This window comes from Hemitrygon akajei, chromosome 25 (genome assembly GCF_048418815.1).
Source record: "Hemitrygon akajei chromosome 25, sHemAka1.3, whole genome shotgun sequence".
Lineage (NCBI taxonomy): Eukaryota > Metazoa > Chordata > Chondrichthyes > Myliobatiformes > Dasyatidae > Hemitrygon > Hemitrygon akajei.
The window spans coordinates 52,678,070-52,704,045 of record NC_133148.1 but is presented as its reverse complement, the minus strand read 5'-3'; the positions used below and the strand labels follow the sequence as shown (position 1 = coordinate 52,704,045).

The window sequence follows — 25,976 nt, the reverse complement described above, 5'->3', positions numbered from 1 at the left end:
ACAATTCCATGTATATAAGTAATTATTTAAAAACAAACAACATAAGAGAGTTAAGCTACAATGAAAATAGGGTATAGTCCAATCTAACACCTGAAAGTGCAACATTTCCAAAATGATAAGGGAGCACCATCCCAGTACCTTCCCTGGGACAGTTATTTTCAGGTATTGTGAGATCTATTAATCTGTTCTCACCAGAACAGATACATAGTTTAAAGAGACAAATCCAGTTCAGGTGATATTATTTTATTCAAGGTGAACACAAAAATCAAATAGCAAGCTACTGGCCCAAGGCTCTTACAGGAGTAAAACTAGACATTTTACTGTCCAGATGTCAGAAAGAAAGGTTTAGTAGATATCTGAACTTGTAGACCTCATCGGCTGACAACCTTGCAATGACAATTGGATGACAGATCATTGAATCTCTCTGAATACGCAAGTTTGTTATACTGGATCTTAAGAGCCTGAGAGTTTTCAGGTCAATGATAACCCCCAGCTCAGTGATTCACAGTGATTGTGGTCTGTGTTGCTGCTTCAGTCTAAACTAGATTCACCAGGCAGCCTTCGTTCTCTTTAATAAACATTCCAGCATGTCATACCGGGATTCTGCCCACAGATGTAATGTTGACAAGGCAGTCTGTGGCATCTTTTAGTTTCTCCTTATTTTCCACTTTATTGCTGCCAATTCACAATTATCTGATCACCTGAACTAGAGTCGTCAGGATGGACTTCTGTGCTCAATTTGAGCAAACACACTTTCAGTTGCTGGTAGGAGTGTCCCGAACATAAAATGCAGGTGTACATACATTTGAACTGCTCATACCCATAGCAAAATCAATAAATCAATCAGTTACAGTCAATTATCATTAGAGTGAGCCTGTTTCTGACACGTGGCAAATGCTCTGTAACGAGGAGAGGGTCTTGCTGTCTCTGTGTCTTTTGTCCTTTGGTTTTGATTCATTTTGTCTCATTCTGTGTAATAAACATGAACCTGTTGGTTGGTGCAAAGCACAAAGTTAGAATTGTATTTCCATATGTAAAACAGTGTGTTTATTCTATTTAGTAACACAGCTCCACTGGGAGGGCCCCCTGCTCAAATTAAACCTGCCTGTGAAACCGGAGAGGAAGTGTAAGGACTGAGTGTTAATGTTATCGCAGAGTTTCAGACATCTGTCAGCTATTAATAACAAATAGTTACTGAGCTTCAAGTAAACCTACAACACAGAACAGTACAGCACAGGAACAGGCCCTTCAGCCCATGATGACTGTGACAACCAGAACACCAAATTAATCTAAACTGAACGATCTGCACGGAATCCATATCCCTCCATATCCTGAATGGTCATGTACTTTTTGAAATGTATCTCAACTGTACTATCATGCTGATTCACCACCACTCCTGCCAGTGTATTCCAGGCACCTATCACTCTCTGTGTAAAAAAATACAACCTCCTTTGAATGTTACACCCCTCACCTTACAACCCTTTTGGATATGACATTTTACCCTGGAAAAATGACTCTGACTGTCTACCCTATGGATGACTCCCCTACTTTTATAAGCCCCTATCAGGTTGCCTCTCAGCCTATGGTCCAGAGTAAACAGTCAAAGATTGTTCAACCTCTCCTTACAGATAATATTCTCTAACCCAGGCAACATGCTCGTGAACGTCCTTTACACCCTCTCCAAAGTTCCCACGTCCTTGCAATGAAGCAACCAGAACTGAAGGTTCATGAAGTTTCACCCAGGTTAATGCAGGCATGAAAACCTATGAAAACCTAACTTGGACAAAAAGCAATCTGTACTCTCCTCTTACACAGTCCCATGAAATTCTTCCAGAAGGGACACTGTCTCCTTGATGCTGGAATGTACTGGATTTGACTTTTGGGCTGTTTCCTGTGAAAATGGGAGCATTTTTTTACCTCATTAGTAATATGTGAATGTTTTAGCTGTTACCCTGGATGTGAGGGTCATGAGAAGATTGAAAGGCAAAAATCACAGATGATAAAAATATCTGATAGGGTGGAGGAGAAAGGTGGATCAGTCTTTAGGAGAGTAAAATTGTTGTGAACAATCATTAATCATCCAATCTGGATTATCATCCAATTTGGATTATCTATCCAGAGAGTTGGTAGAATATGGATCTCTCTCCCACAAAAGCGAAAGTGGAGGAAAGGAACAGAAAGAGAACTTAACTCAGTAGCACAAAATGGAGTGACAGGAGGTTCCTGCAGAAAATAAACAATGGCATGAAATAATTGGTCTGAATCTGCTCCTGTGCTGTATGTTTCATTTAAGTCTGTCTCGTACCAGAGTCATGGGAGAGAAACAAAACTTATAGTGTTTCTTTCCTTCACTGTGGTCCTCTCCCACTCTCTTTATCTCTTCCCGGACATTCACTCTCCTGTTCCACAAAGCACTCACTCATATCCACATCATTTCCCTCTCATTTCCTCTTTCCCCTTTCTGTCACCCCGTTCATCGCTTCCTCCCCATTTCTTTCTCTCCCACTTCATGTCTTTTATCCTCTTCCTCCTTCACTCTCTCTCTGTATTCCTCTCTTTATTTTCCCTTCACTTTTCTGTCCATCACACAATCCCAAACACTTTCTCAGGAACTGTTGTTTCCTAACAGTCAGGTATATCATATCATCAGACACAACTAGTTTCTGCCTTCATTCCCATCAGTATCAGAAGCAGGTTTAAGATCACTGACATATGTTGTGAAATTTGTTGTGTTGTGGCAGCAGTACAGTGCAACACATAAACATCATAAATTACAATAAGATACATGTCTATATAACTCATGCAAATTGAGAGCAAAAACAGGAGGTAGTGTCCATAAATTGATTCATTGCCTGTTCGGAAATCTGATGGCAGAGGGGAAGAAGCTTTTCCTGAAATGTTGAGTGTGTGTCTCCAGGCTCCTGTACCTCCTCTCTGAAGGTAGTAATAAGAAGAGAACATGTCCTGTATGATGTGGGTCATTAATGATGGATGTGGCTCTTTGAGGCATTGCCTTTTGAAGATGTCCTCAGTGCTGGGGAAGATGTTGCCCGTGATGGAGCTGGCTGAGTTTGCAAGTCTCTGCAGCTTTTTCTGATCCTGTGCAGTGGCCTGTCTGTACCAGACAGTGATGCAACCACATCGAATGCTCTTCATGGTACATCTGTAGAAATCTGCTAGAGTATTTGGTGAAACACCAAATCATCTCAAACTCCCAATGAAATTTAATCTCTAATGTTCTTTCTTTGTCAGTACATCAATAAGTTGAACCCAGGATAGAGCTTCAGCGATGTTGACAGCTGGGAATTTGAAACTGCTCACCCTTTCCTCTGCTGATCCCTCGATGATACCTGGTGTGTGTTCCCCCACGTTCCCTTCCCACAGGCACAATCAATTCATTATTCTCACTGACACTGACTGGAAGGTCGTCATTGAGACACCACTCAACCAGCCAATCTATCTCACTTCTGTACACCTCCTCGTCACCATCTGAGATTCTGCCAACAACAGACAAATGTGAACATGGCATTTGAGCTGTGCCTAGCCACACACTCATGGGTGTAGAAAGAGTAGAGTGGAGCATGTTCCATATCTCTATTCAGAATGGGACAAAGAGGTAATGGGAGCTAGAATGGGATAGCCGGCTGTGAGATTTTTAACTTACAGCTGTAAGCAGAAAAAGTTTTAAACAATCTGTAATGAATACAAGCCAATGGTAGGTCGAGGCAGGTACACATGAAAATGCTCAGGTGTGGTGGGAAACATAAGGAGGTAAACTGCCCACAGTCACAGAGGTTGTTGTTCGGTGAGCTCGTGTTTCAAGAGAGGTCTTGTTTCTGCTGTGTCAGCTGACTGACACAGATTCCATAAGGGAATAACCAGTCCAGGCAGACAGAGAAGGAATGTGGAACGTTAACTTAGGGTGAGAGACCACTGGCAGGCTTGGGTTCTAATAAATTGTAAGGACATATTTAAGCTAAAAGTCTCAATGTCCTGCAGTTAATGGGGAAAACAGGGATACAGAGGGGCAAATATTACACTGCTATAGAGTAGAGATCTAGTAGACCACATCTGGGGCACTGGCTGCGATTCTTAGCATCACTCCTCAGGAAGGATGTGTTTTCCTTGGAGAGGGGTTGTGTGGATGAGGCACAGTGAAGTGCTACTGGGAGTGGGATAGAATATTAGGTCTGGTCTCCTGATCCCTGAAGCGTGGGAGATTGGGGAGTTTAAAAACATTCAAAAATGGTGCAAAATATAACACAAAGAATCTTACTTCAGGATATACAGGGCACTGGAAATCTGGAACTCTCCCTGGGAAGTGTTCAAGACTGGGGGTTGGTGAGAGGTGTCAGTCGAATTTTCAAAATTAATAGAATTTTGTTTGAGTTCAATTATTGAAACATGTGGAGCCAAGGAGGATAAATGGAGCTCAGACACAGGTCAGCTTTAGAAGGAATAGACTGGAGGGCTGAACAACCTCCTTCTGACAATCAGTGCACGGGGTAAATTTGAACAGAATCTCTGTGTGCAGCTGTTGATTTACCAGAAACACATTTCATATTTTCATTCTTGACAGGTGGATGAAACTGGGCAGTCATATAGAGGCTATATCCTTCTCAGCTTCCTGTAGGAGATGTGGCTTGACTTAATCTGAACAGGGGACCTTCCAGAGGAAATAGGCTTACTAAAAATAATAAGCTCGCTGCTGAAGGCCTAGAAATACTTTTCTGATTCAGGGACCAATACCAATAAGCAATTCTTGTACAGTATTATTGAAAAGAGGAATGACTAATGGGACTGAAAGTCTGAAGGGAGAAGGGGTCCATGCAAGTACGGAGACATCTGTCCTCTGGGAAGTAGCAATATAAAGCTGACTTGAACCAAACTTAAATATTGGGTTCTATGGGAAGAAAACAGAGATTGTCTCAGATTGAAGGTGGTGCTTATTTACGCTGCAAGCAGGAAATTTGTGCTTTGGCCCAATGCCATTATACTGATGGTTCCAACTAAACTGCTCCTGTACAGATACAACACTGACATCTGCACAAGAATGGGAAAAATTGTCCAGTATGACCATTATCAAAATACAGAACAAATCTAATTAGACAATAATGGCCTAATTCATCTACACAATCTTCCGTAAAGTGATGGAAGCCATAGTCAACAGTATTGGAAAGTGACAGTTACTCACCAAATAATCTAATCACCAGTGACCAGTTTAGGTTTTGCTGGGACCACTTGGTTCTTCACTGATCAATCTTGTTGTCTTATCTGTTGCTATCAAATCCTCTGACAGCACATTCCAGATGCCAACCTCAATTTTGCCTCATAAATCTCATTTATACTTTTCCCCTCTCATCTGAAACCTCTGCCCTCTGGCATTTGATGTTCCTACTCTAAAAAAAGTCTGTGATTATCTATGCTTCTGATAAATTTACATACTTCTGTCCGTCCATCCCACAGAACCCCAACGCTCCAGAAAAACAGTCTAAGTTTACCCCACCTCTCCTTCCAGCTAATATGCTCCAATCCAAACAACACTTGACCGAATCCACTCTCAACCTTCTCCAAAGCATCCACATCATTCCTGTAATGCAATGACTAGAACTTTAGCTGCTGCAAATGTGAAATACAAACTCAAGATAAGCTGGACAATTTTGGAAGGGATCCTGTATGATCTGAGAATTCAGCAGAGGCTCTCCCCGTGGATGCTATCAAAAGCCTTTTCAAAGTCCATGAAATTTATGTACAGTTGTCTCTGCCACTCTGTGCACTGCTCTATGATGTTACACAGCACGAAGATCCGGTTGACAGAGCCTCTATTCCTCCTGAAGCCAACTTGCTCCTTCTTCAACCAAACATCTACAGCATCTGTAATCCACTGAACAATGATTTTGGTGAGAAAAAAGTGTGATGCCACACCAGCTGTTGCAATTACTTAGTGCTCCTTTCTTGGGCAACCTTGCTCCCTTTGTCCAGTCCGTGGGCACTTGTCATCGTTCCCAGATTATAGTAAACAGTGGTTACAGGATAACTGCTGCAACCTTTGGTTCAGTTTTTGAACATTTCGGCTTTCAAATTGTCACGTTCTGGAGCTTTGCTGTTTTAGTGATTTAATCACAGTAACAATCTCTTTTTTCCTGGGTGGATCTGCATTGATGTCAAGGTCCTCTGCGTCTACTCAGTAAATCTCTGAAATACCCTGTCCATCGTGCTTCATGCTCTTGTCAAAAGCAGAGCGTTCTTACCTCTCATGGGGCAACTGGATCTGGCTTGGAACTTTCATCGTTGTTATTGATTATTCTACATCCTTATGTATCCATGACCCTGGTAAAGTGTGAGCTGTATTTTCCACTTTGCCATTTAGATCTCCCATGATGATGATTATGTCATGACATGGTGTTAACTCTACCTCTGCTGTTTGTAGAAGGTGTCCTTTTCTTCAATGTCACTCTTGTTATTTGGAGCACAGCACTGGATCACAGTCATTTTCACTTGCTTCACTCTCAGCCTGACTCTCACCAGCCGACTGTTGATTGGTTTTCACTCCAGCGGGCACTTCTCAATGCCTTTCTTCAAAATGACAGCTACACCATCATGACACTGACCATCTTCCCTTCCTGGATATAAAACTCTTTCACCAGTTGGTGGCTTTATTCTGCCAGACCCTGTCCATCTGCTTTCACTGACGCCAGTGTGTGTTGGCTGTAAGGACACATTACTGTGGGTATTTGTGTGAGCTTGCCAGTGTTGTACATGGTTTGTACATTCCAAAAAAACATTTTTGGTCTTGGATTTTGTGAAGTTCATGGCTCCCTTCACCATGGCAGTAGCTTCCTGTCAGTTTTCACTACTGTCAGCCATGCAAGTTCTGGGTGGTGACTAGGGAATACCATCACACTCAGATGTAGAAGGATTCTTCATTGCTGTTTCCGTAACTGTGATGCAGTCGGTGATGAGGATGGTTTGGACCCAAATGCTGGAGTATCCGAAGCAAAGATCAAGACACGGAATCAAACTGGATCGAGAACTGAGCGCAAAACAAATGATAGATGATATCACCAGTAGGGATTACGAGTGTAACATCAGTTCAGGTGTCCTTTAAATACTCAATTCTCAGTGCCCAAAACTTGATTGCCAATTAGCGGGATCATCCTGAACCTTAAAGGGACTGCAACCAGCTATCCGTACTCCTGAGAGTTCAAGCGTCTAAATCCTGGAAGCTGGCACTGTTGGGAGCATCTCGAAACAATAACAATTTTTCTTTTTGACTAGTCAGGTTCAGTAAACCTGACCTGAAACTCTGAACCTGCAGGAACACTGGACCACTCTTAGTATCACCTCTGCTCTTTGACCTGTTTGGCATAGGTGACCCTGCCAAGGCACTGACTGAAGCCAACACAGATCTCTGGGTAACTGAGCCACTCAAGCCTCCAAACCCTACAGCAAGGTTGTGGTCCTCTTGAAGGAAAAAGAAACATCATTTTGGTTGGTGCCATGGTGGGGTTGTTGTATCAGGTGGACATAAAATATTTGGAAAGTTCTCCACTATCTGTCCCAAGATTGATCCTTCAACCAGCATCACAGAAGGTCAGTTCTCTTTATACATCAATGCTGTTTCAGAGAGGTTGCTCTGTGTAATTCAGGTTCCACCTTCCCTTTGGGACAACAGAGACTCTACTTCGAAAGGCACTTCATTGAGTGCAGAAACTGCTCTGGTTTGCCATGGAGTCATGAAAGCTACTGAGTGGTGGCAAATCAGCCCGAGAGGGGGGAGCTTTGGTTTGATTAGTAATTCAGTCAGTGCGGTTTATACTTTACAGAGGATGCAGGATTTGGGACACTCAGTATTTCCGTACCCAGGATGGGTAAACAGAATTAGCCACCTTGCTGATCTCCACCTTGGATGCATTCCCCTCCCCGTCAGTTTCCTTTCAATACAGATCGTTCTGCATCGCTTGTCTGACAACCTACTGGGGAGCATCCTGTTACTAGCAACAATGACTTCTCCTGTTGTGTGGCTTCCACTCCTAAGTTCCCTGCAGCGCTTGGCACTGAAATTTATGGTACCAGGTCCCTGAAAAAGAAAACGTCTTAAAAGTGTAAATTCCACCCACTTCTACCAGGAATCTCTGTTGAACATTGATTCTTGTGGTGTGGCTGCAGTCAGAAGATTGTGTGGTAATTTTTTTTGTTGCTTAATACATTTTCCTGCAAAGACAGTCTCAGACTGTGTCTCTATGGAGAATATCTGTCCAGTGACTGGTGTCTCTCAGTCCCTGTCGCCGGGATTCTGTGTGTTTCAGTTGACACAAACTGTTCATCGCTGAAATTGATGAATCGAGCAGAGTGTGACAGATCTTTAATCCGGATCTGGTCACTGCCGCTGACCTGCCGCCTGTTGCAGAGACAAACATCTTTTGGGGAATTGAAATCGCTGCTGTGGGCGGGGACAGGAAGCTGCGCCTCTGGTTTCAGTGTGTGAGAGCCTGTACAAACCGCGGCTCCCTCTCTCACTCACAGCCCACGTCCCTATTTAAACAGCGCTCACTGCGGCTCCGGACAAAGCCGGCCTGAGCTGAAGCCACCGATCTCAACAGTGTCCAAGTCCGGCTCAGTGTTCAGGGCGATGGGGGTCGTTCCTTATCTCTGTCTCCTTCTGTCTTGTCTGGCAGGTGGGTGTCCCGCGGCTTGTCGCCCTCCCGGGACCGGCTGTTTCTCGGAGACTTTGTGAACCTCTGCCCGTGGAACATTTTATTAATTTCTGCTCTTTTTTATTGACAGGTGTGCGGTCCGACATCGTGCTGACACAGCCCAAGTCAGCGGTGGCAAAGCCCGGACAGTCCCACACACTGTCCTGTGCGGTCAGTGGGTTCACCCTCAGCAGCACCTGGATGAGCTGGGTGAAACAGGTCCCCGGGAAAGGGCTGGAGTGGCTGGTGCAGTATTATAGTGACAGTAGCAAGTATTACGCGCCTGGAGTCCAGAGCCGGTTCACCGCTTCCAAAGACAGCAGCAACTTGTATCTGCAAATGAACAGCCTGAGACTGGACGACTCGGCCACCTATTACTGTGCGAGAGGCACAGTGAGAGAGACCGGGACTGGACCGGGACAAAAACCCCAGCGAGAGTGCCTGCCCTTCGGGCGCTGAGGGAAAGGGTAGCAGTGATCGCCACAGCTGTATCCCGGTCGTTCTGGGCCACATCCGCTCGTCCACGCAATGGAAGGCGGGTTGTCAGCGGGGATTCCCGAGAAGAGATGCTGGATGGATGGGCCGAGGGGCTCAGCGGATCACTTCAGAGGGCAGCTCGGAGCCAAGCGCCGTGAGTGGGAATGGGGTCACCAATCGACCTGGTCAGGTGTCGGTCCTTCGTCCACACGTGTCAGTAAATGGTCGGGCTATGAGGAACATTAATGATCAGAGACACTTTGGAGTTCCAGTGCAGTTTGACTGAGGAGTGACTGTGCTGGGAGACAGTGAGAGGGGCAGAGGTTATCGTACGGCGGTGTATCACTGTGACTATACCTGGGTGGCACAGTGTGAGAGATGGCGGCTCCCTCCATACACAAACCTACCGCAACAAAACTCTTAAAAATGGGCTCCGCGGGCGCTTCCACCGGCCTTTACCCCGGGACCCGTGGATATCAATCAGATCCTCAGTGGATAATCTGGAAGCCGGAACAAGTTCCACTGGAGATGCGTCTGGAAGGGAACGGGACCACCGAGGAGGAGCTGTCAGTGGAAGCCCAGTGAAAGGTCCCGGTGGGTTATATCATCTCCACTTCAGGACTGGGATGGCCGAGATTGAGTCCCGCTGTGTGGGACACCCAGATACAGAGGGAGGGTTTAATAAATCCGCCGGCCGGCTCTGGGATCCACTGGATTTCGGGTTGGACGTGATGAAGGCGGTTTGTGACCTGTGGTGAAGCACTGTGACTATGGAGCACGGTGACGGGGAGCTGAACAGAAACTGGTCCCGACAAAGGAGCGTCTGCAGCGCAGTCTGTCTCCACGGATTCCGCATTGCTGCTTCCCAGAGTCAAATCCCCTAAGCCTGACTCGGACTGCTGGGCGCAAATATCCATTTCTGGACAATTAAAAGCCTAAAAGGATTCGACTCTGATTCGGGGGGATGGTGGGAGCTGTTGTCCGCAAACAGGGAAACTGTGAAAATGCCTGTTTTATTGACACGCCAGGAAGAGACAAGGACGGGGTTTGGGATGGAAATCCAGGAAGCGGCTGCTCCCGGTCCGGACAGGGATCATGTTGACATTTTGCTGAGATTATTGGATGTGACGGGCAAGTGAAGTTACTGCACTGGGTGAATGGGGAGACGGAGCACTGTGACTATCTTGACTACTGGGGCGGAGGAACCTCGCTGACAGTGACTTCAGGTAAGACCAACTTCTCAACTGTATCTTCACGCACTAGAATTTTATTTATTTACGGTTTTGGCGAATTCGGTGATTTAACTGAAATCAGTGAGATATTTAGAGCGAGTACATGAATCTCCCCGAACCGGCGGGTTTCTCCAGAGCCCAGTAACAGTACAAGGGTACATACCCCACCCCACCAGTGAACTGTCCACAGACCGTGAACAGGCTCAGGGGAATGGGGTCGGATCTTGTCACCAGACTGTGCCTTGACACCGGCCGGTTGTGCTGAGTGAGCTCAGTGTTTGGTTCAAGTCTGGCTTCTGATCCTCAGCACCAACTGAAGCCACGTTCAGGGGCTGAGCGTTTCAGTGCAGTTGAACTCGTTCCCTGTCAGTGACAACAATGGATCTGTTCAGTGTCAAGTTATTGGGATCGGGTTTTACTGTCGGCTGCTTTCATGTTGAAGGTAATGGGATTGAGACATAATCTGAGGGGATGGTTACACATGTATGATCTGGTTGATGGCTCAATATCCCCAGGGTACAGGTGGGTGTCAGTCCCATCAAGTAATGTCCGGCGTGAGGTCCGTCCCGGGATACAGCAAAAGTATCGGCGAAATTGAAGTTGAATTTGGCGATATCCTAGGATTAATTGATGGGATTAAGGTTTTAGTTTAATACCCTGATGGGTGAGGAGGTGGGGTACGGTGGGGAAGAATTTTGGAGTTGGGAATGCAGTGGGGAAGTGGTGCAGGAAAGGTAAGGCAGGGAATTGAAATCACAATTCCTTCACACATTCCGGGCAGCCTTGCACTGGTGGGTGGGGGAGGGGGAGTGGGGCAGGTGGGGTGGGGAGGGAAGCGTTCAAGTCAATAATGTGTAATAGGGGAGCATTTAAGTGAAGGTTTGTTGATTACGTTTGTGATCTGGAACACACTGCCTGAATGATGGTGGTGGCCAATAGTGAGTGTAGAGAGGGAACAGGAGGAGATCCGCCTTTTGTAGGGATACAGGGAAGAGCAGAGAGACCAATGGGTTTATTGCGTTTGCTCAGCTAAAGGGAAGCACAGACACTATCGGATGAATGGCCTCACTCTCTGCTCTGTCATTCAATGGAATCAGTATTTATCTTGTAAATCTGGGAAATTCTTCCGCAAAGGGATTCCAACAATCACCCCAGAGTACACAGAGCATGAGTTAAATGCAGATTACAGTTCCCATGTGCTATCCTGGCAGCCACAGATTAGATACAAAGATCCTTCTGCACTGTCCCATCCCTCCCAGGGCAGGGGCAGCAGAGGTTAGACACAGAGTGAAGCTTCCCCTAACCTGTCCCATCACACACTCACGGGACACGAGTTGAACTTTACTGTTCAAATGAACTACTTATTCTCAGTTCACAGACGGAGCAACTGCTCTAATTTCCTGCCCTCCTCCATCCCCCGACTGGGTTTGTTTAACAAGTGTTTTCCTACATTCACCAGTGTTGCTGATGATTCAGTAAAAGTGTTTGTGAGATAAAGTGCTGACATTTACAGACACCTTTCATGGTGTCCCCGAGCTCTTCACAGGCAATGAAGTAGTTTCAAAGTACAGCCCTGTTGTAGAGTCGGGAATGTGGAGCCACTCTGCACACAGCAGAATCCACAAACTGCAAGGTGAGAACGATCAGACAGTCTGTTCTGGTGATGTTACTGAAGGAGAAATATTGTCCAGGACACCGTGGACACAGTGATCCAATGGACAGGCACAAGGTTGGATTCGGAGTGGAGACTTAGTTCACCATAATCTGCAGCAGATTTGGATCTGTGGTCAGATTTCCAACATCTTAATAATTGGTATTGTTTTTAAATCTAGTCATTAGTAATGATGACCCTTCAGTTTTACTGATGCCCCTCGGGGAAGGAGATCTCTCATCCTTACCCTTCGAGCCTATTTATGACTCCAGACCCATCAATGTGTTTGTCTCCAAATGCCCTCTGAATGGCAGCTCAGATGTGTAATTTATTCAGACTTTACCGGCAAAGCCCAGATCCCAAAGGATGAATAAATAAAATTCCCATCTGTTGTTCATACCACTCGATGTTCTATCCACTTACTGCAATACAGACTAAAATCAGACTGTCTCCCCGATCTACTGATTCAACATCAATCATTTTATACAAATACTCAAGTGTCATTAATTGAAAATTTCTTCTGAGCTGATCCAGCCAGATTCAGCTTCCCTCTTCACCCCAGCACCCTGTGACCCACCCAGATCCAGATCCCCTCTTCACTCCAGCACCCTGTGACCCACCCAGATCCAGTTCCCCTCTTCACCCAGCACCCCGTGACCCACCCAGATCCAGTTCCCCTCTTCACTCCAGCACCCTGTGACCCACCCAGATCCAGTTCCCCTCTTCACCCAGCACCCTGTGACCCCCCCAGATCCAGTTCCCCTCTTCACCCCAGCACCCTGTGACCCACCCAGATCCAGTTCCCCTCTTCACCCCAGCACCCTGTGACCCACCCAGATCCAGTTCCCCTCTTCACCCCAGCACCCTGTGACCCCCCCAGATCCAGTTCCCCTCTTCACCCCAGCACCCTGTGACCCACCCAGATCCAGTTCCCCTCTTCACCCCAGCACCCTGTGACCCACCCAGATCCAGTTCCCCTCTTCACCCCAGCACCCTGTGACCCACCCAGATCCAGTTCCCCTCTTCACCCCAGCACCCTGTGTCCCACCCAGATCCAGTTCCATTCTTCACCCCAGCACCCTGTGACCCACCCAGATCCAGTTCCCCTCTTCACCCCAGCACCCTGTGACCCACCCAGATCCAGTTCCCCTCTTCACTCCAGCACCCTGCTGTCAGTTTGATGGGTGTTTTTATAAAGACCCAGAGGAACACTGATCCAGACAGAACTGTACTTACCACCTGCTGGTCCCGGGATGTAAAAGATCCTCAGCTGCAAATCTCACCGACTGACATTATTGTGCCTCCTGCACTGCCAACACTGAGCAGCTCAGGGAACATCTGTGGGGTGAGAAACAGAGTTAATGTTTCACATCAGTGACCCTTCACCAGACTCTGTCAGTCTGATTTCTGGCAACTATGCCGCTTCCAGTTTTATTTTACTGAATTTATTTTGATGAAAACAAGTGTTTTTCATTGACTTCTGCAACTCTAGAACATCCCAGAGCCTTTCCCAACCCAGCGAGTACTTCTGCGGTGTGTCACTTCATATGGGGGGGCTAAACCTCCAACTTGTCTGCATCTTGTTCCCACAAACTGAACGACACATGACAATCTAGTCTGTGTTTTGTTGGAAGGGAATGGTCACTTTTAGCCTGCAATTCCTAAAGCTCCCCACCACTGCGAATTCCTCATCTGGATCTTGATTGTGCCGTAGATGAATAGACAGACACTATTTGGTTGTAGGTTGTCCAAATGGTCCCAGATGCTTGGTCCAGCAATTCTGTTGTTTTCAAGGGTTAACGTCGATAAAGAGCAGTGAGGTTCCTCAGACCTCAGCTGACCAGCTCGTTCCTGAGCTGCTGTGTACCTGGAAGGCTGAGGACAGTGTGGGTGAAATGGTGCTGGCTGTGGCTGGCAATTCCAAAGGGAATCACCAGTGTTCAGCCACTTACACTGGAGTCAGTCCCAGAGTTCCACAGACCACTGTACCCCGGGATTTACTGAGTGACAGATGCCTTCAGAGTTGTTACCACACTCTGCCACATGACACCGGGTCCTGCTGGAATTCCCAGGGTAACACTGGGAAATCCACCTCCACATTTCCCTCACAGGCTGGACTTGACAAAGGATCACATTCCCCATTCATCTGACTGGGGATTCTGAGCCTTGGGAAGGGATTTAGTCAGGAATGATTTCTGGCAGATTATTATGCTTTAGTGCATTTCAGATGTATAATTTTAAGCAAGATATGCTAAATTAATTGTTGCCACAGGAAGTTACATCAACTTTAATGTTTCCCAGACATTTCAAATCTGTTAAATTACATGACAGAACTGACACAAGACAATCCCTTCCCCACAATTACCAAGCATAGAAACATAGAAAACCTACAGCACAATACACCACAATGCTGTGCCGAACATGTACTTACTTTAAAAATTGCCTGGGGTTAGCCATAGCCCTCTATTTTTCTAAGCTCCATGTACCTATCCAGGAGTCTCTGAAAAGACCCAATCATATCTGCCTCCACTACCATTGCTGGCAGCCCATTCCATGCAATGACCACTCTCTGTGTTAAAAATTATCCCTGGCAAATTCTCTGTACCTACTTCCAAGCACCAAGTGTCAGAGTGTTCTGGACCCAGAGTCCCAGCAGGGTGCTGATTGAGGCTTTTTAATGCTGATGCCCCGATACACCTCACCACAAGCCTACAGCATCCAGAAACCCAGCGGCGTCCCATCTTTCCCTGTGTAGCAGTGTGGGGAGAGTCCCAGCAGGTTAGAACCAGCACAATTCAGCCCGGTCTGTGTGGACATGGTCCAGTTGGCACCGTGCCCTGTGCTTTCTTTCCTGTGACACTTCACCCACAGCATAGGTCAGCTTGTTCCTCTGTTTCACAGAAGTTGTGTCCCCGGTAGGGAGTCTGACATCAACATTTCACTGGTTGTTTCAGGCTCAGTCTGAAAGGAATGAGAAAGGGACCATTTCTCTGTTCTGCCTGTCCTGTCAACCTGAATCAACTGTGTTTGCTCAGGAAGGCAAATGTTCTGAGTTCACAGTCCCCAGAGTCACCTGGAAATGGTTCTAAACAATGCAGCTGTCATTATTGACCAGTCAAATTATATTGATTCCTATTTACTTGTTATATTTATTTACTTGTATTTATTCTATTTGAAACTCAGATTTCAATATTTTATGGTCTTTGACCCGGAGTGAATAACTGAACATCTCATTATTTTGCTCCTGATTGAAATTGGAACCTTCCCACCACTCCACTTCTCCTCCTAATGTTGAGTTTACTGCCCTTTCGATAGCAGAATCAATCTGAAGCCTGTGTGTGTCTGTTGACCATCTTACTGTTGGACAACAAAGTCCTCATCTTCTGTAATTCACACTGTCTGACACATACTCTCCCACTAGTTTCCTACTCCCAGAGTTCCTGCATGTTCTGCTGTGTCCACACAGTCTTTTTGGGTGATTTTAACCTCATCCACCATCAACAATCTGTCACTGACAGAGTCAATCATGAGGTAAATGATGTCACTTCAGTGGGTCAGAACAAACCCCATCGACAACACTGTCCAAGGTAATTCCGACAACTGGTCAAACCACATCTCCTCAACATATTCACCTCAAAGCTGTCAACTGGTCAATTAATTAATTGATCTTGACGCTTTTATCTACCTTGGTAAGTCAACACATCTCATTTTCCAGTGAATTGAATTGAGAACCAGTGCTTTCAAGTGTATTTTGCACCTTAAGTGGTTGGGAATTGACACCACCCGCATTTCCTCACAGGACTCTCTGGGCTGGTCATTCAGTGAGAATTTCACCTACATCTAACGGCATTTTGAGATTTCTCCATCTGCCCAGGAATCTCATGTGTTGGCCGACACTTCTCCACAGTGTCTGGACTAATATATTTCCACAGTTCCTCTGTCCTTTCTGATGCAAGTTACCATTCCCTCCCGGTTACTCAGTAGTTTCCACAGGCTCAGTGGGGTTGAAATTCTTGCTCAGTCACACACGGTAAATATGTGAGGCAGTGTGAGCTGTATCATGTAGTCTGTTGAGTTGAATTTCAGAAGCAGGGTCCCAACCTCCACTATATTGCACACATGGTGCTGGAGACCAGGTACCACTATATCCACACCAATCACTCCTCTCATCAACAGCAATACTGAAATGATCAGAATTATTCAAATAAGTTACTTCAAAATCTTACTTCTTCTGTAAACTCTGCTGATCAGGGGCTAACAGACTTTTCAGAATCAGGAATTGTATTTGGATGAGAGACAGATTGTCACTTTGGTATTTTGACTGAAATCCGACCGATCGGACATTGGGTCACTGCCTCAGTCCTGCACTGAAGTGTTGGCCTGGACTGTGTGTCCAAGTTGCCACTGTGGGATTGATCCACACCCTCCTACCTCAGTGACACAGACTCACAGCTGAGTGTTAAAGTGATATCGGCTTTGTTTGATGGGGTGAATAATTTTGAGAATTACTGCTTTCTATAATGTCTCCTTTCTCTGTCGGTAATGCATTTATTCAGGGAACCATCTGTGAATTTCTTTCTATTTCAGAGATCAAGTCTTTGCCATCAGTCTACATCATACCTTCCTGCAACAGAGAATCTGACCAAGGCATCAGGCTCCTCTGTCTGGTCAAGGACTATCAGCCTGAGAGCATCAGTCAGTCATGGTCCACTAACAGTGGGGACATCACCACAGGAATCAAGAAATACCCAGCGGTGTTGGGGCAAAATTCAAAATACACGATGAGCAGCTTGCTCGAAGTCTCTGCGGCGGACTGGAAGAATAAAGTCTACTACTGCAAGGCAGGGTACAAGCCAAACGAGATTAAGACAGCGGAGTGGCAGAAACCTCAACCTCAACGTTAGTATCAGAAATAATTTATATTTAAAGCTGCACTGATGTCAGAACATAAATCTGGAGTAGGAAGCTTTGTCAGATAATGTAGGAGCATAGCAACTAACTCCTTTATTCTGCTCTTACAATGGCAGTGAGAAACGTATGAAAGTCGATATGAGTGCGAAACTGGGTATCAGGAGCTGCCTCCATTATCTAATTTCAGGAGCCTCTCCACCAGCCCCTCCCACTAAACCCTCCCTACAGATCAGCTCCTGTACACATACAGAGACCGCTGGCCCATCGTACCCCTGCACACAGAACAACAATTTAAACTTTACCCCACTACTCCTGCACTTTCCCCTCCACCCTGCAGCTGCCCCCTCTTCTGGTAAAAGCAATCACTTGTGAATGTGATGAAGGAATCCACCCCACTGCCCTTCTTTAACCATCTTCTCACAGATCTGAACCAGCCTTTGCAGTTACTACAAAATAATTCCCTCCTGTCCATCTGTTCTTCTTTCCCATTGAAAGTAAAATTGTGTTTCCCAAACTCACCAGTGGAAACAGTACCACACCATGTCCTCCTGCTCACAGGAGCTGGTATCAGTCATTCTCCATTAAACAATTAGATCACGGCAGGTCTGCACCTCAACCCCATGACCCCCCTCTCTGCATTATCATAGCATAGCGGGACACACTGCTGGGAGGCCCAAGTGATACACCCAGCCCTCCCACTCACTGGTGTGAGCTATCAGATCATCAGATCAACTGTAAATTAACAACATTCTTGAGAGGGCTGGAACTGGGGATCTAGCCCATGATGAGGGGGAACGAAGTCAAAAACATGGGCAAAGCAATCATGTACTGACAGATATTAAATGTATTCCAGCTCCGAAGCTCAGCTCCCTTGTTCCATCCCGGGAGGTGATCCACAGTCAAGCAAACGCTGTCCTAGGCTGTGTGATATCTGGATTCTCTCCCGATGACATTGAAGTATCCTGGAAAAAAGCTGGATCTGCCCAAGAAGGCATCGTTCTCCCTTCCACTCAGAGATCTAATGGTACATTTGAAACAATCACTTACCTGACAGTGCCTGTGCAGGAATGGACCAAGAAACAGCAATATACTTGTGAAGTGAAGCACACACTTTCCGGTTTCAGTGGTCAGGTCAACATGACGTATCAAGAGGGTGAGTAATGTCTGAAGAAAAATTCATTAACACAGCACTAAACTTGCTAACTGATACTCCCACACAATTCCTGTCCCTCCTGTCAATCTTGCTGAGTGATGTACAGATGATCTTTACACTTTGAATCAACTCATATCACCAGCAGCTTTAACCCCATCTACTGGGCAGGAAAGGTGTAAGATTAGGGTCACCTGTCCATTGTGTCTCAATTGTTTTAGTTGTCTCTGTTTGTAGTTATATTGAAAATAAGTTAGTGAGCAAAGCTCACATCTCATGCTTTAGAATCTGGAGAAAATCTCCCTTTCCCCTTTTCACTGTCTTCTCAGTGTTAGTTCCTCAAAAAATATCTCTGCAATTTTGTATTTGCTTCAGTCCCCAGACTTTGTTTCCAGTGTTTCCTGAGAGGCTCTTCTGTCGATTGTCCACTCACAATGTAGGTGCCTGGATTATTTTTGAATTGATGCCCAATCCTCAAGTGAATGTTGTGACCTTGTGTCCTCAGATCCTTGACCAGGTTCAGAGAGCACATGCATTTATCATGGCTGACGCAACCTCATCTCGATAGAATGCAATATAGAGAGGACAGAGAGTGGGAATATGTGGGGCTCCCTTTTTCCAAGAATGGGAAAAGAGCTGAAAATATCTAACACTTAAATCTATGAATCTTCCATTTCCAGGTGGAAACTGTCCCAGCTGTTTTTTGAAGCCTGTGCCAAGGTTCTTTTACCAGAGTAATCTCAATGCAACATTCTCAGATGGTTCAACCCAAGAGTATCATTGTTCAGCAGGGAACTGTGAAATAAAGTGATTGGCTGTGTATACAATTCGTCATTGATTTCATTACAATCCAATTACTGGATTGCAGACCTGTCCCTGGTATCCATTGGGATGGAAATTTAACAGAAAGAGAAGAAAACACATTATTCAAACTGACTACCTCTCCAATCACATTTCTATTCCACTTTCTACTATCCTGAAGGCCACCGTTTTCAATTTGACTTCCCATTCCCATTCTGACATGTCTGTCCATGGTCTCCTCTACTGCCCTGGTGAGGCCAAAGTCAGGTTGGAGTAGCAACACCTCATATTCCATCCAGATATCTGGCAATCTGATAGCCTGAGTTCTAATTTCTGCAACCTCCAGTAATTTACCCCGGTTCTTTATTCCCCTTTTTTTCTAATCGCCATATTAGAGACCGCCTCATTCTATCACTTCTCCTCATCTGCCCATCATCTACATTTGGATCCCCTCCTCTTGAACATTTCCTCCATGGTCCACTGTCCTGTCAGATTCCTTCTGCTTCAGCCATTTATCTCTTCCACTTACCCCCCACCAGCTTCTTACTTCATACTCCCTCCCCATTCACACCCTTTCCCCCTCACCTGGTCTCACCTCTCATCTGACACAATGTATTCCTCTCCACTCTACTCACCTCTTATTCTGGCTTCTGCCCACTTCCTTTCCAGTACCGGTGAAGCCGTTCGGCCCGAAAGATTGACTGCTTATTTCCCTGCATAGATGCTGCCTGACTTCCCGTGTTCCTCCAGCATTTTGTGTGGGTAGTTCAACATTTCCAGCATCTGTAGAATCTCTTGTGTTTCTGGTTGTCCATACTCTCATTCATTTGTGTACATTGTTGCTTCAGTGTGACTCAGATCCCAATTCCAGTTTCCTCAGTAAGATTCCCTCCTGTCTGACTCCAGTCGGCAAGAACTGGAATCTATTTGTCACCCAGTGGCTGTGAGGCACGAGGTGATGAAGGTGAACAGGGCTGAAATTCCAAATTGACTCAGTCAAAGGACGGATGACCCTTTGATAATGTTGGGCACAAGAAAAATTGGTGAGACAAGACACAGGGGTCTACCCAGTCTGCTGTCCAATTGCAAAGTTACATTGATCCGTGTGCTGGACACTGAATTCAGTCCAAAAGGGAAACTCAGTGATCCCAAGGAATGTCCAAAGGAGAATGTTTTGATAGAATTACCCAAGCATTGACAGGATTATATACTTCCTGTGGAATAACACCAGCATTCAGCAATAAGGGGAGCGATCTTGACTCGGTCAGATTTTATGAGAGGATCACTTTTCCCAGGGACGGCTGAACATCAAGACCAGGCTGATATGGGACCGAACTGAGAAACCTGCAGAAAACATGTTTAACAACATCACAGTGCTGATTAAACTGGGATTCACAATTCTGTGACCCTTCAGTGTACACCTAGGTTTGCAGATTTGTGATATTACTCAACAACAATTATCATCTAGACTGCATGCATGGACTTCCTGTTTTACAGGAAAATTGCTCATAATCTTACTGAAATGGGAAAGGTTAAGAAAAACATATCATACTTTGTCAGATGATCCATCCCAGTCAGACTGGACAGTGTGTGTTACATCTGCTCTTTCATCAGACAAAGACACTGACTCACAGTCTCACTGAAGGACTCAACCATGACACAAACACAATCAGCCTTCACACTAAATGTCAAAGAACAAAAACACCCACGTGCCCGAAGGTGACCAAGTGTGTAAATGGTGTACACAAAGTGCAGAGAGCTGCAATGTCCGTGAACTGAAGATCGTGCATTGGGAGACGGCCTCAACAACTTCACACAAAACCGACACTAACCCAGAGGACAGGTGACCCAACACTTGATCAAAGAGCTGTTTTATTCATTTATCATTTCCTATCAATCACTGATCGCTCTGGAACTGAGGGACTTGCTGCCTCATTCCTGATGGTGATTCAGGTTCAGCCGTGTTGCTGCAGGTCTGGAGTCACAGACCAGCCGGATCAGATGGGACTTCTCTCCGGAAGTTATCACAGGGAATGAAACTACAAATACCTCCGTAGACATCTTTCTATTCCAAAAAGCATTGATGAATTGAATTTAAACCCCCATCCACCAGGTTGGGATTTGAACCCATTTTGCCAGTTCATCAGCCCAGCAACTTAACGATACACTCTGACCATGGCTGCTCATTTCAAGAGAGACAGAGGCTTCAATGTTTGTAAGCACGAATGCTAAAATCACAGGCACCAGCAGAAGTAGTGCCCATTTATGAATGAGCAGAGTTGAAAGAATATGATGTTTTCCGAAGTTTGTGTGGGTTTTGAAAGTTGCAGAGATGGGGAGAGGCACAGCCACAGTAAGACTGGAATGTCAGGATCTGAAGTTATTAAGCTGAGTGAATCCCAGGCTCAGCCCAGGTGGAGAAAGGGATTCTCATTGATTCACAGTGTTCATTGATACTGATCAATGGCACTGAGTCTCCAAGCAAAGAATATACTGAGCTGTGTCTCTGCTGAGAAATCTGCATGCTTCTCTGTCTCACAGTGAACCAATTGGTACAGTTATTAGAAAGTGATTCAAAACCTAATTAGCATATCCTTTGTTCTGATTTTCTTTTCTGAATCAGGAATATGAGACACGTGATTCAGTCCTGGGTGTTTATGTACTCTGTTTGCATTAAATGCAGCTGTCATGTACTGATGATCTGTCTTCACCTAACACATCCAATAGAAATATCTCCATAAGATTCTGAGCATTTCCATTTCTAATCCACAGAATTGTCAGTCTTTATTCAAAATCCCGACATTGAAGAGATGTTGATCGACAAGACTGCTACCGTGAAGTGCACGGTTCTCTGTACAGATCCCGAAGATATCCACATCTCTTGGCATGTGGGCGGGAAGGAGAAAACTAAAGGAATTCACACCCATCAAGCGGAGAGGGACGGATCCCAATACAGAGTGCTCAGCGAACTCCAGATCAGTGTGGAGGAGTGGTTCAGTGGGGTAGAGTATGAGTGCTCTGCTCAGGAATCTCCTTCATCTTCCCGAGTGTCAGCACAGACCAACAGTACCAAAGGTGGGCAAGAGTCCAGCGATTAAATGGCCAGCATTAGTTACCTGAGTCAAAATGTTTGACATTTCTGTTTTCTTGTCTCTTCCAGTCGAGATAAAAGGTCCCAAGGTCAGACTGCTGCCTCCACCTCAGGAAGAGACCAAGAAAAGGCAAATGGCCACACTGGAGTGTGTGGTCTCTGGATTCTTCCCGGACCAAATAAATGTCATTTGGAAGAAAGGCAGCACCGTGGTCACCTCCAACACCAGCGCTACACCGACCGCTCTGGAGCAGGGGTGGACTTTCAGTGTCAGACACTTCCTGACCGTGAGTCTACAGGAGTGGAAGACAGAATCAGTCTTCAGCTGTACAGTGAATCATCCCCCCTCCAAGAGCAGTATCAAGAAGCAAGTGAAGAACGTCCCAGGTAAGGTCCTGGTACTCACACCATCATCGACATTGTTTACATTGTGCTATGAATTCAAGGTCAACACTAAATCACAGTGTAGTTCTGGCTTAGTTAATTGAGGGAACTGATAAAGTTCAAAGTACAAAGTACATTTATCATCAAAGTCTGTGCACCACATACAACCTTGAGATTCTCTTCTTGCAGGCAGTCACAAAACAAAGAAACACAATAGAATTCAGAGTCAAACATCCAATGTGTGAAAATGAACAAACAGTTGGACAGGTACATGGATTGGAAGGGCTCCCAACCTTTTTCTATGCCATGGACCCAGACCATGAACCAAGGGGTTTGCACACCCCCGTTTGTGAACCTCTGGTTTAGAAGGTTATGGGTCAAACAGTGGCAAATGGGACTAGTTTGGATGGGGAATCTTGGTCAAAATGGACTTGTTGGTCCAAAGGGTATGTTTCCATGCAGTGTAACTCTATAATTCTAAAATTCAAGATGTGCAAACAATAAAATTTAAACAAACAATCAACAGAACCTGAACCGCAGAGTCCCCTAAAGTAAATCCACAGCCACGTCACCGGTTCAGCACTGCAACCGGTCCAGGAGACCGATGGCTGCAGGCCACGGCCACAGAGCCAGGTTCAGTGCTGAGGTGAGTGCCGATGGCTGCAGGCCGCAGCTGCAGTGTCAGTTCAGTGCTGAGGTGAGTGAAGCCTCATAGAGCAGTGAGCAGAATTCCTAATTCAGCTTCACCTTCAACGCCTTAATCTTTTTAATCTCAAATGGCACTGAAAAATGGCCAATCATCTGTTTGTTTCTGCATTCAACCAACATAATCCAGGTTTTCACCATAGAAATAAGTGTATCCCAGAAAATACTTTCATAACCTGAGGGGAATCTGGATCATTTTACTGGACAGGCACTCTGGAGATCCCCGATACTTGTCTTCAAAATGCTCCCTCCCTCTGCCTTTGAACATAATCCCAGCCTCCAATTAGTGCCTCAGTTGTGACTGAATTTCCAGCAGAGCAGCTCTCCCTCTGCTCCTGTGTGGGAATAGTCAGCCTGGACAATGTGTAGAAGCCTCTGGAGGGCGGCTTGAACACACAACATTCCGACAATGCAGAGGCAAATGTTAGTTACACCTTGAGGAAAAAAGGTATTTTTAAGCATTTGTGACAAAAAGTAAATCTTTCTGCTACTCCCATTTTGAAATATGAAGTGTATTTTCAGAAATATTTTCACTTGAAACTTTGCTCCTGTTCCACCGACACAATCTGAAATACTGGTTATTTTCTGTATTTGTTTTAATAAGTTGCTGGTAACAGTTCAAGTGACCATGAAACTACAAAAACAATGTAAGGGCCAATCTTGTTCATTTACGTTCCCTCAGGGTGTTTACCCTGTCTGCTCAATAGGGGACATTCCTTTCTTCACCAATGTAGATTGGTCTCATCTCATCTTGATGGGACAGGCACATCATTGACCAGAGATGAACAGAAATGCTGGTCATGTCAGTGACAAACTCGTCTATTGGGGAATGGTGAAATAATAATTGTGACGTTTCTCCCAGATGAATGTCCAGATACCCACCCCTCAGTCACTTTAAGCAAACCTTCCTTCGAAGAGATCTGGACAAAGAGGACAGCGACCATTCTGTGTGAGGTGGTTCACAGTGATTTACAGGGATTCAGTGTAACCTGGCAGGTGGACGGAAGGAAGAGGGAAGATGGGGTGAGGACTGTGGGTCCAGACAGCAACGGAGCTGAAGATATGATCACCAGCAGACTGACAGTCCCTGCTGCAGAGTGGAACAGTGGGGCTGAGTACTCGTGTGTGATAGAGGATGAGAGTTTGCCAACACCGGTGAAGAAATCCATCAGGAAGGACACAGGTACGTGTGGACAGAATTCAGTGTGAGTCCGATCTCAGTAATATGACATATTTATCACCATCCAGCAGGGTGATAGACTATAGAAAATGAGAACAGGAGTAGGTCATTGGGTCTCTCAATCTGCTCAACCATTCAGTCTGTTCTCAGTTGATCATCCAAATTCAATTCCTGTTCCTGCTTTCTCCAGATATCCTTTGAGCCATTCAATCCACTCGAGAATATATTAGATGATAATTCTTCAAGTGCTTTCTGTGGGAGGGAGTTCCACAGGTTCTCACTCCCTCTCACACGTACACAGCTGAGACTGCCACCCCTGCTCCAGGGGAGATGGAACAAACAGCACAGGATGATGCAAGTCCAGGGGCTGAGTTCCACTTTCTGTCGGACTCCCATTGATTGAACTGAATAGACTAACCTTGCTGGAAGCTGTAAAATGCAGCAGGTTCAAGATTTCCACTCCACAAATCCCAATGATGAACAGAAAGGGAAAAGCCTTTAGTTTCAGATAAAGTGAAGTCTCTCAGATTTAGAAATTGTTCATGTTGGTACAAGACCAGAATGTGTCGGGTAAGGAGGGAATTATTGGAAGATTCATTCTAACTGAGATTCTCTCTGTTCCAGGGCGTGTTCTGACTCGTCCTCACGTCTACCTCCTCCCCCCTTCATCGGATGAGGTAGACACCGATCAGACTGTGACCTTGATGTGTCTGGTCACCAAGTTCTCTCCCGCAGAGATCTATGTGGCCTGGATGGCCAATGACACCCTTCTGAAGACAGGGTTTGTGAACCAGCCAGTGACCAAGGACCCCAGAAGAGGCTGGAACACAATGACCAGTCAGCTGAAGGTTTCTCCTGAGGAGTGGAAGAGCGGCACCACTTTCTCCTGTGTGGTGGGTCATGAGTCGCTCACAACCAACCTGTTCCGAAGCATCAATAAATCTCACAGCAAACCCACCCTGGTCAATGTCTCACTTGTTCTGACTGATAGTTTTAAATCTTGTGTGTAATACTGTGTGATTCAATCCATGAAACCCTAGTTTTGTTAGTTTTATTATTATTAATTATCAGAGAGGATTATTTAGCTGATTAAAACATGATTAAAATCTGGACCTTTCAAAATAATTAAGAATGAAATTAAGATCAAGAACCAAATTAAACTACAAACATGATTCACCACAAATCTCTGAGTTTGTGTGTACATTCACAGACCTTCTTCTGCCATGTTTGAATGGATTTCAACCCTGTCTGGGACTGCACAATGTATTAAATCTTTGTATCTGTCAATGTACTGATCCAAGTTCAATAAATATAACTTGAAAATGTCTTGGTTGTGATTTTTGGAAATGGCAAATAAGGAACTTTCAACATGAGGTGTCGTTGGTGACCCACACAGTGAGAAATCGGTGTCTTTATATCTCTGGCGTCTAAACCCTTCCTGCATCAGCTGTAAACTAATGGTCAAAGAAATTAGAACCTACGGTATCTGACAAAGAGTTGAGAGTTGAAACCACTTACCAAACGTCATATCTGTGTCAAATATGTCGGATTGCTGTTTGAGGGCTCCTTGTCCCCACTAAGGTTGCTGCTCCTCATCTGGTGCCTGTGTGTCGCGAACTAAATGAAACATATCGTTGTTGGGAACTGTACTATTGCAAAGGCGCAGTTAAACCTCCATCTATCATGGCAGACAGTTTG

General features: G+C 45.4%; 1 protein-coding gene across 1 annotated transcript; it reads left to right on the top strand.

Moving 5' to 3' along the window:
- The first annotated feature begins 8,586 nt into the window (after positions 1-8,586).
- On the top strand, positions 8,587-25,603 carry LOC140716305 (immunoglobulin gamma-1 heavy chain-like). The gene is made up of 9 exons (XM_073028899.1): positions 8,587-8,678; positions 8,788-9,089; positions 10,279-10,399; positions 16,644-16,955; positions 17,821-18,120; positions 21,691-21,993; positions 22,079-22,396; positions 23,961-24,281; positions 24,903-25,603. Exons 1-9 carry the CDS (start codon positions 8,633-8,635, stop codon positions 25,286-25,288), a joined length of 2,409 nt encoding a protein of 802 aa, XP_072885000.1. The 5' UTR covers positions 8,587-8,632; the 3' UTR covers positions 25,289-25,603.
- Positions 25,604-25,976: the final 373 nt, after the last annotated feature.

Excerpts from the sequence above, each read along its gene's own strand:
- LOC140716305 (XM_073028899.1), top strand. The coding sequence starts at position 8,633 with ATGGGGGTCGTTCCTTATCTCTGTCTCCTTCTGTCTTGTCTGGCAG. Across the intron at positions 16,956-17,820 it reads GCAGAAACCTCAACCTCAAC|CTCCGAAGCTCAGCTCCCTT; the intron begins GTTAGTATCAGA and ends AATGTATTCCAG. Across the intron at positions 18,121-21,690 it reads CAACATGACGTATCAAGAGG|AATTGTCAGTCTTTATTCAA; the intron begins GTGAGTAATGTC and ends TCTAATCCACAG.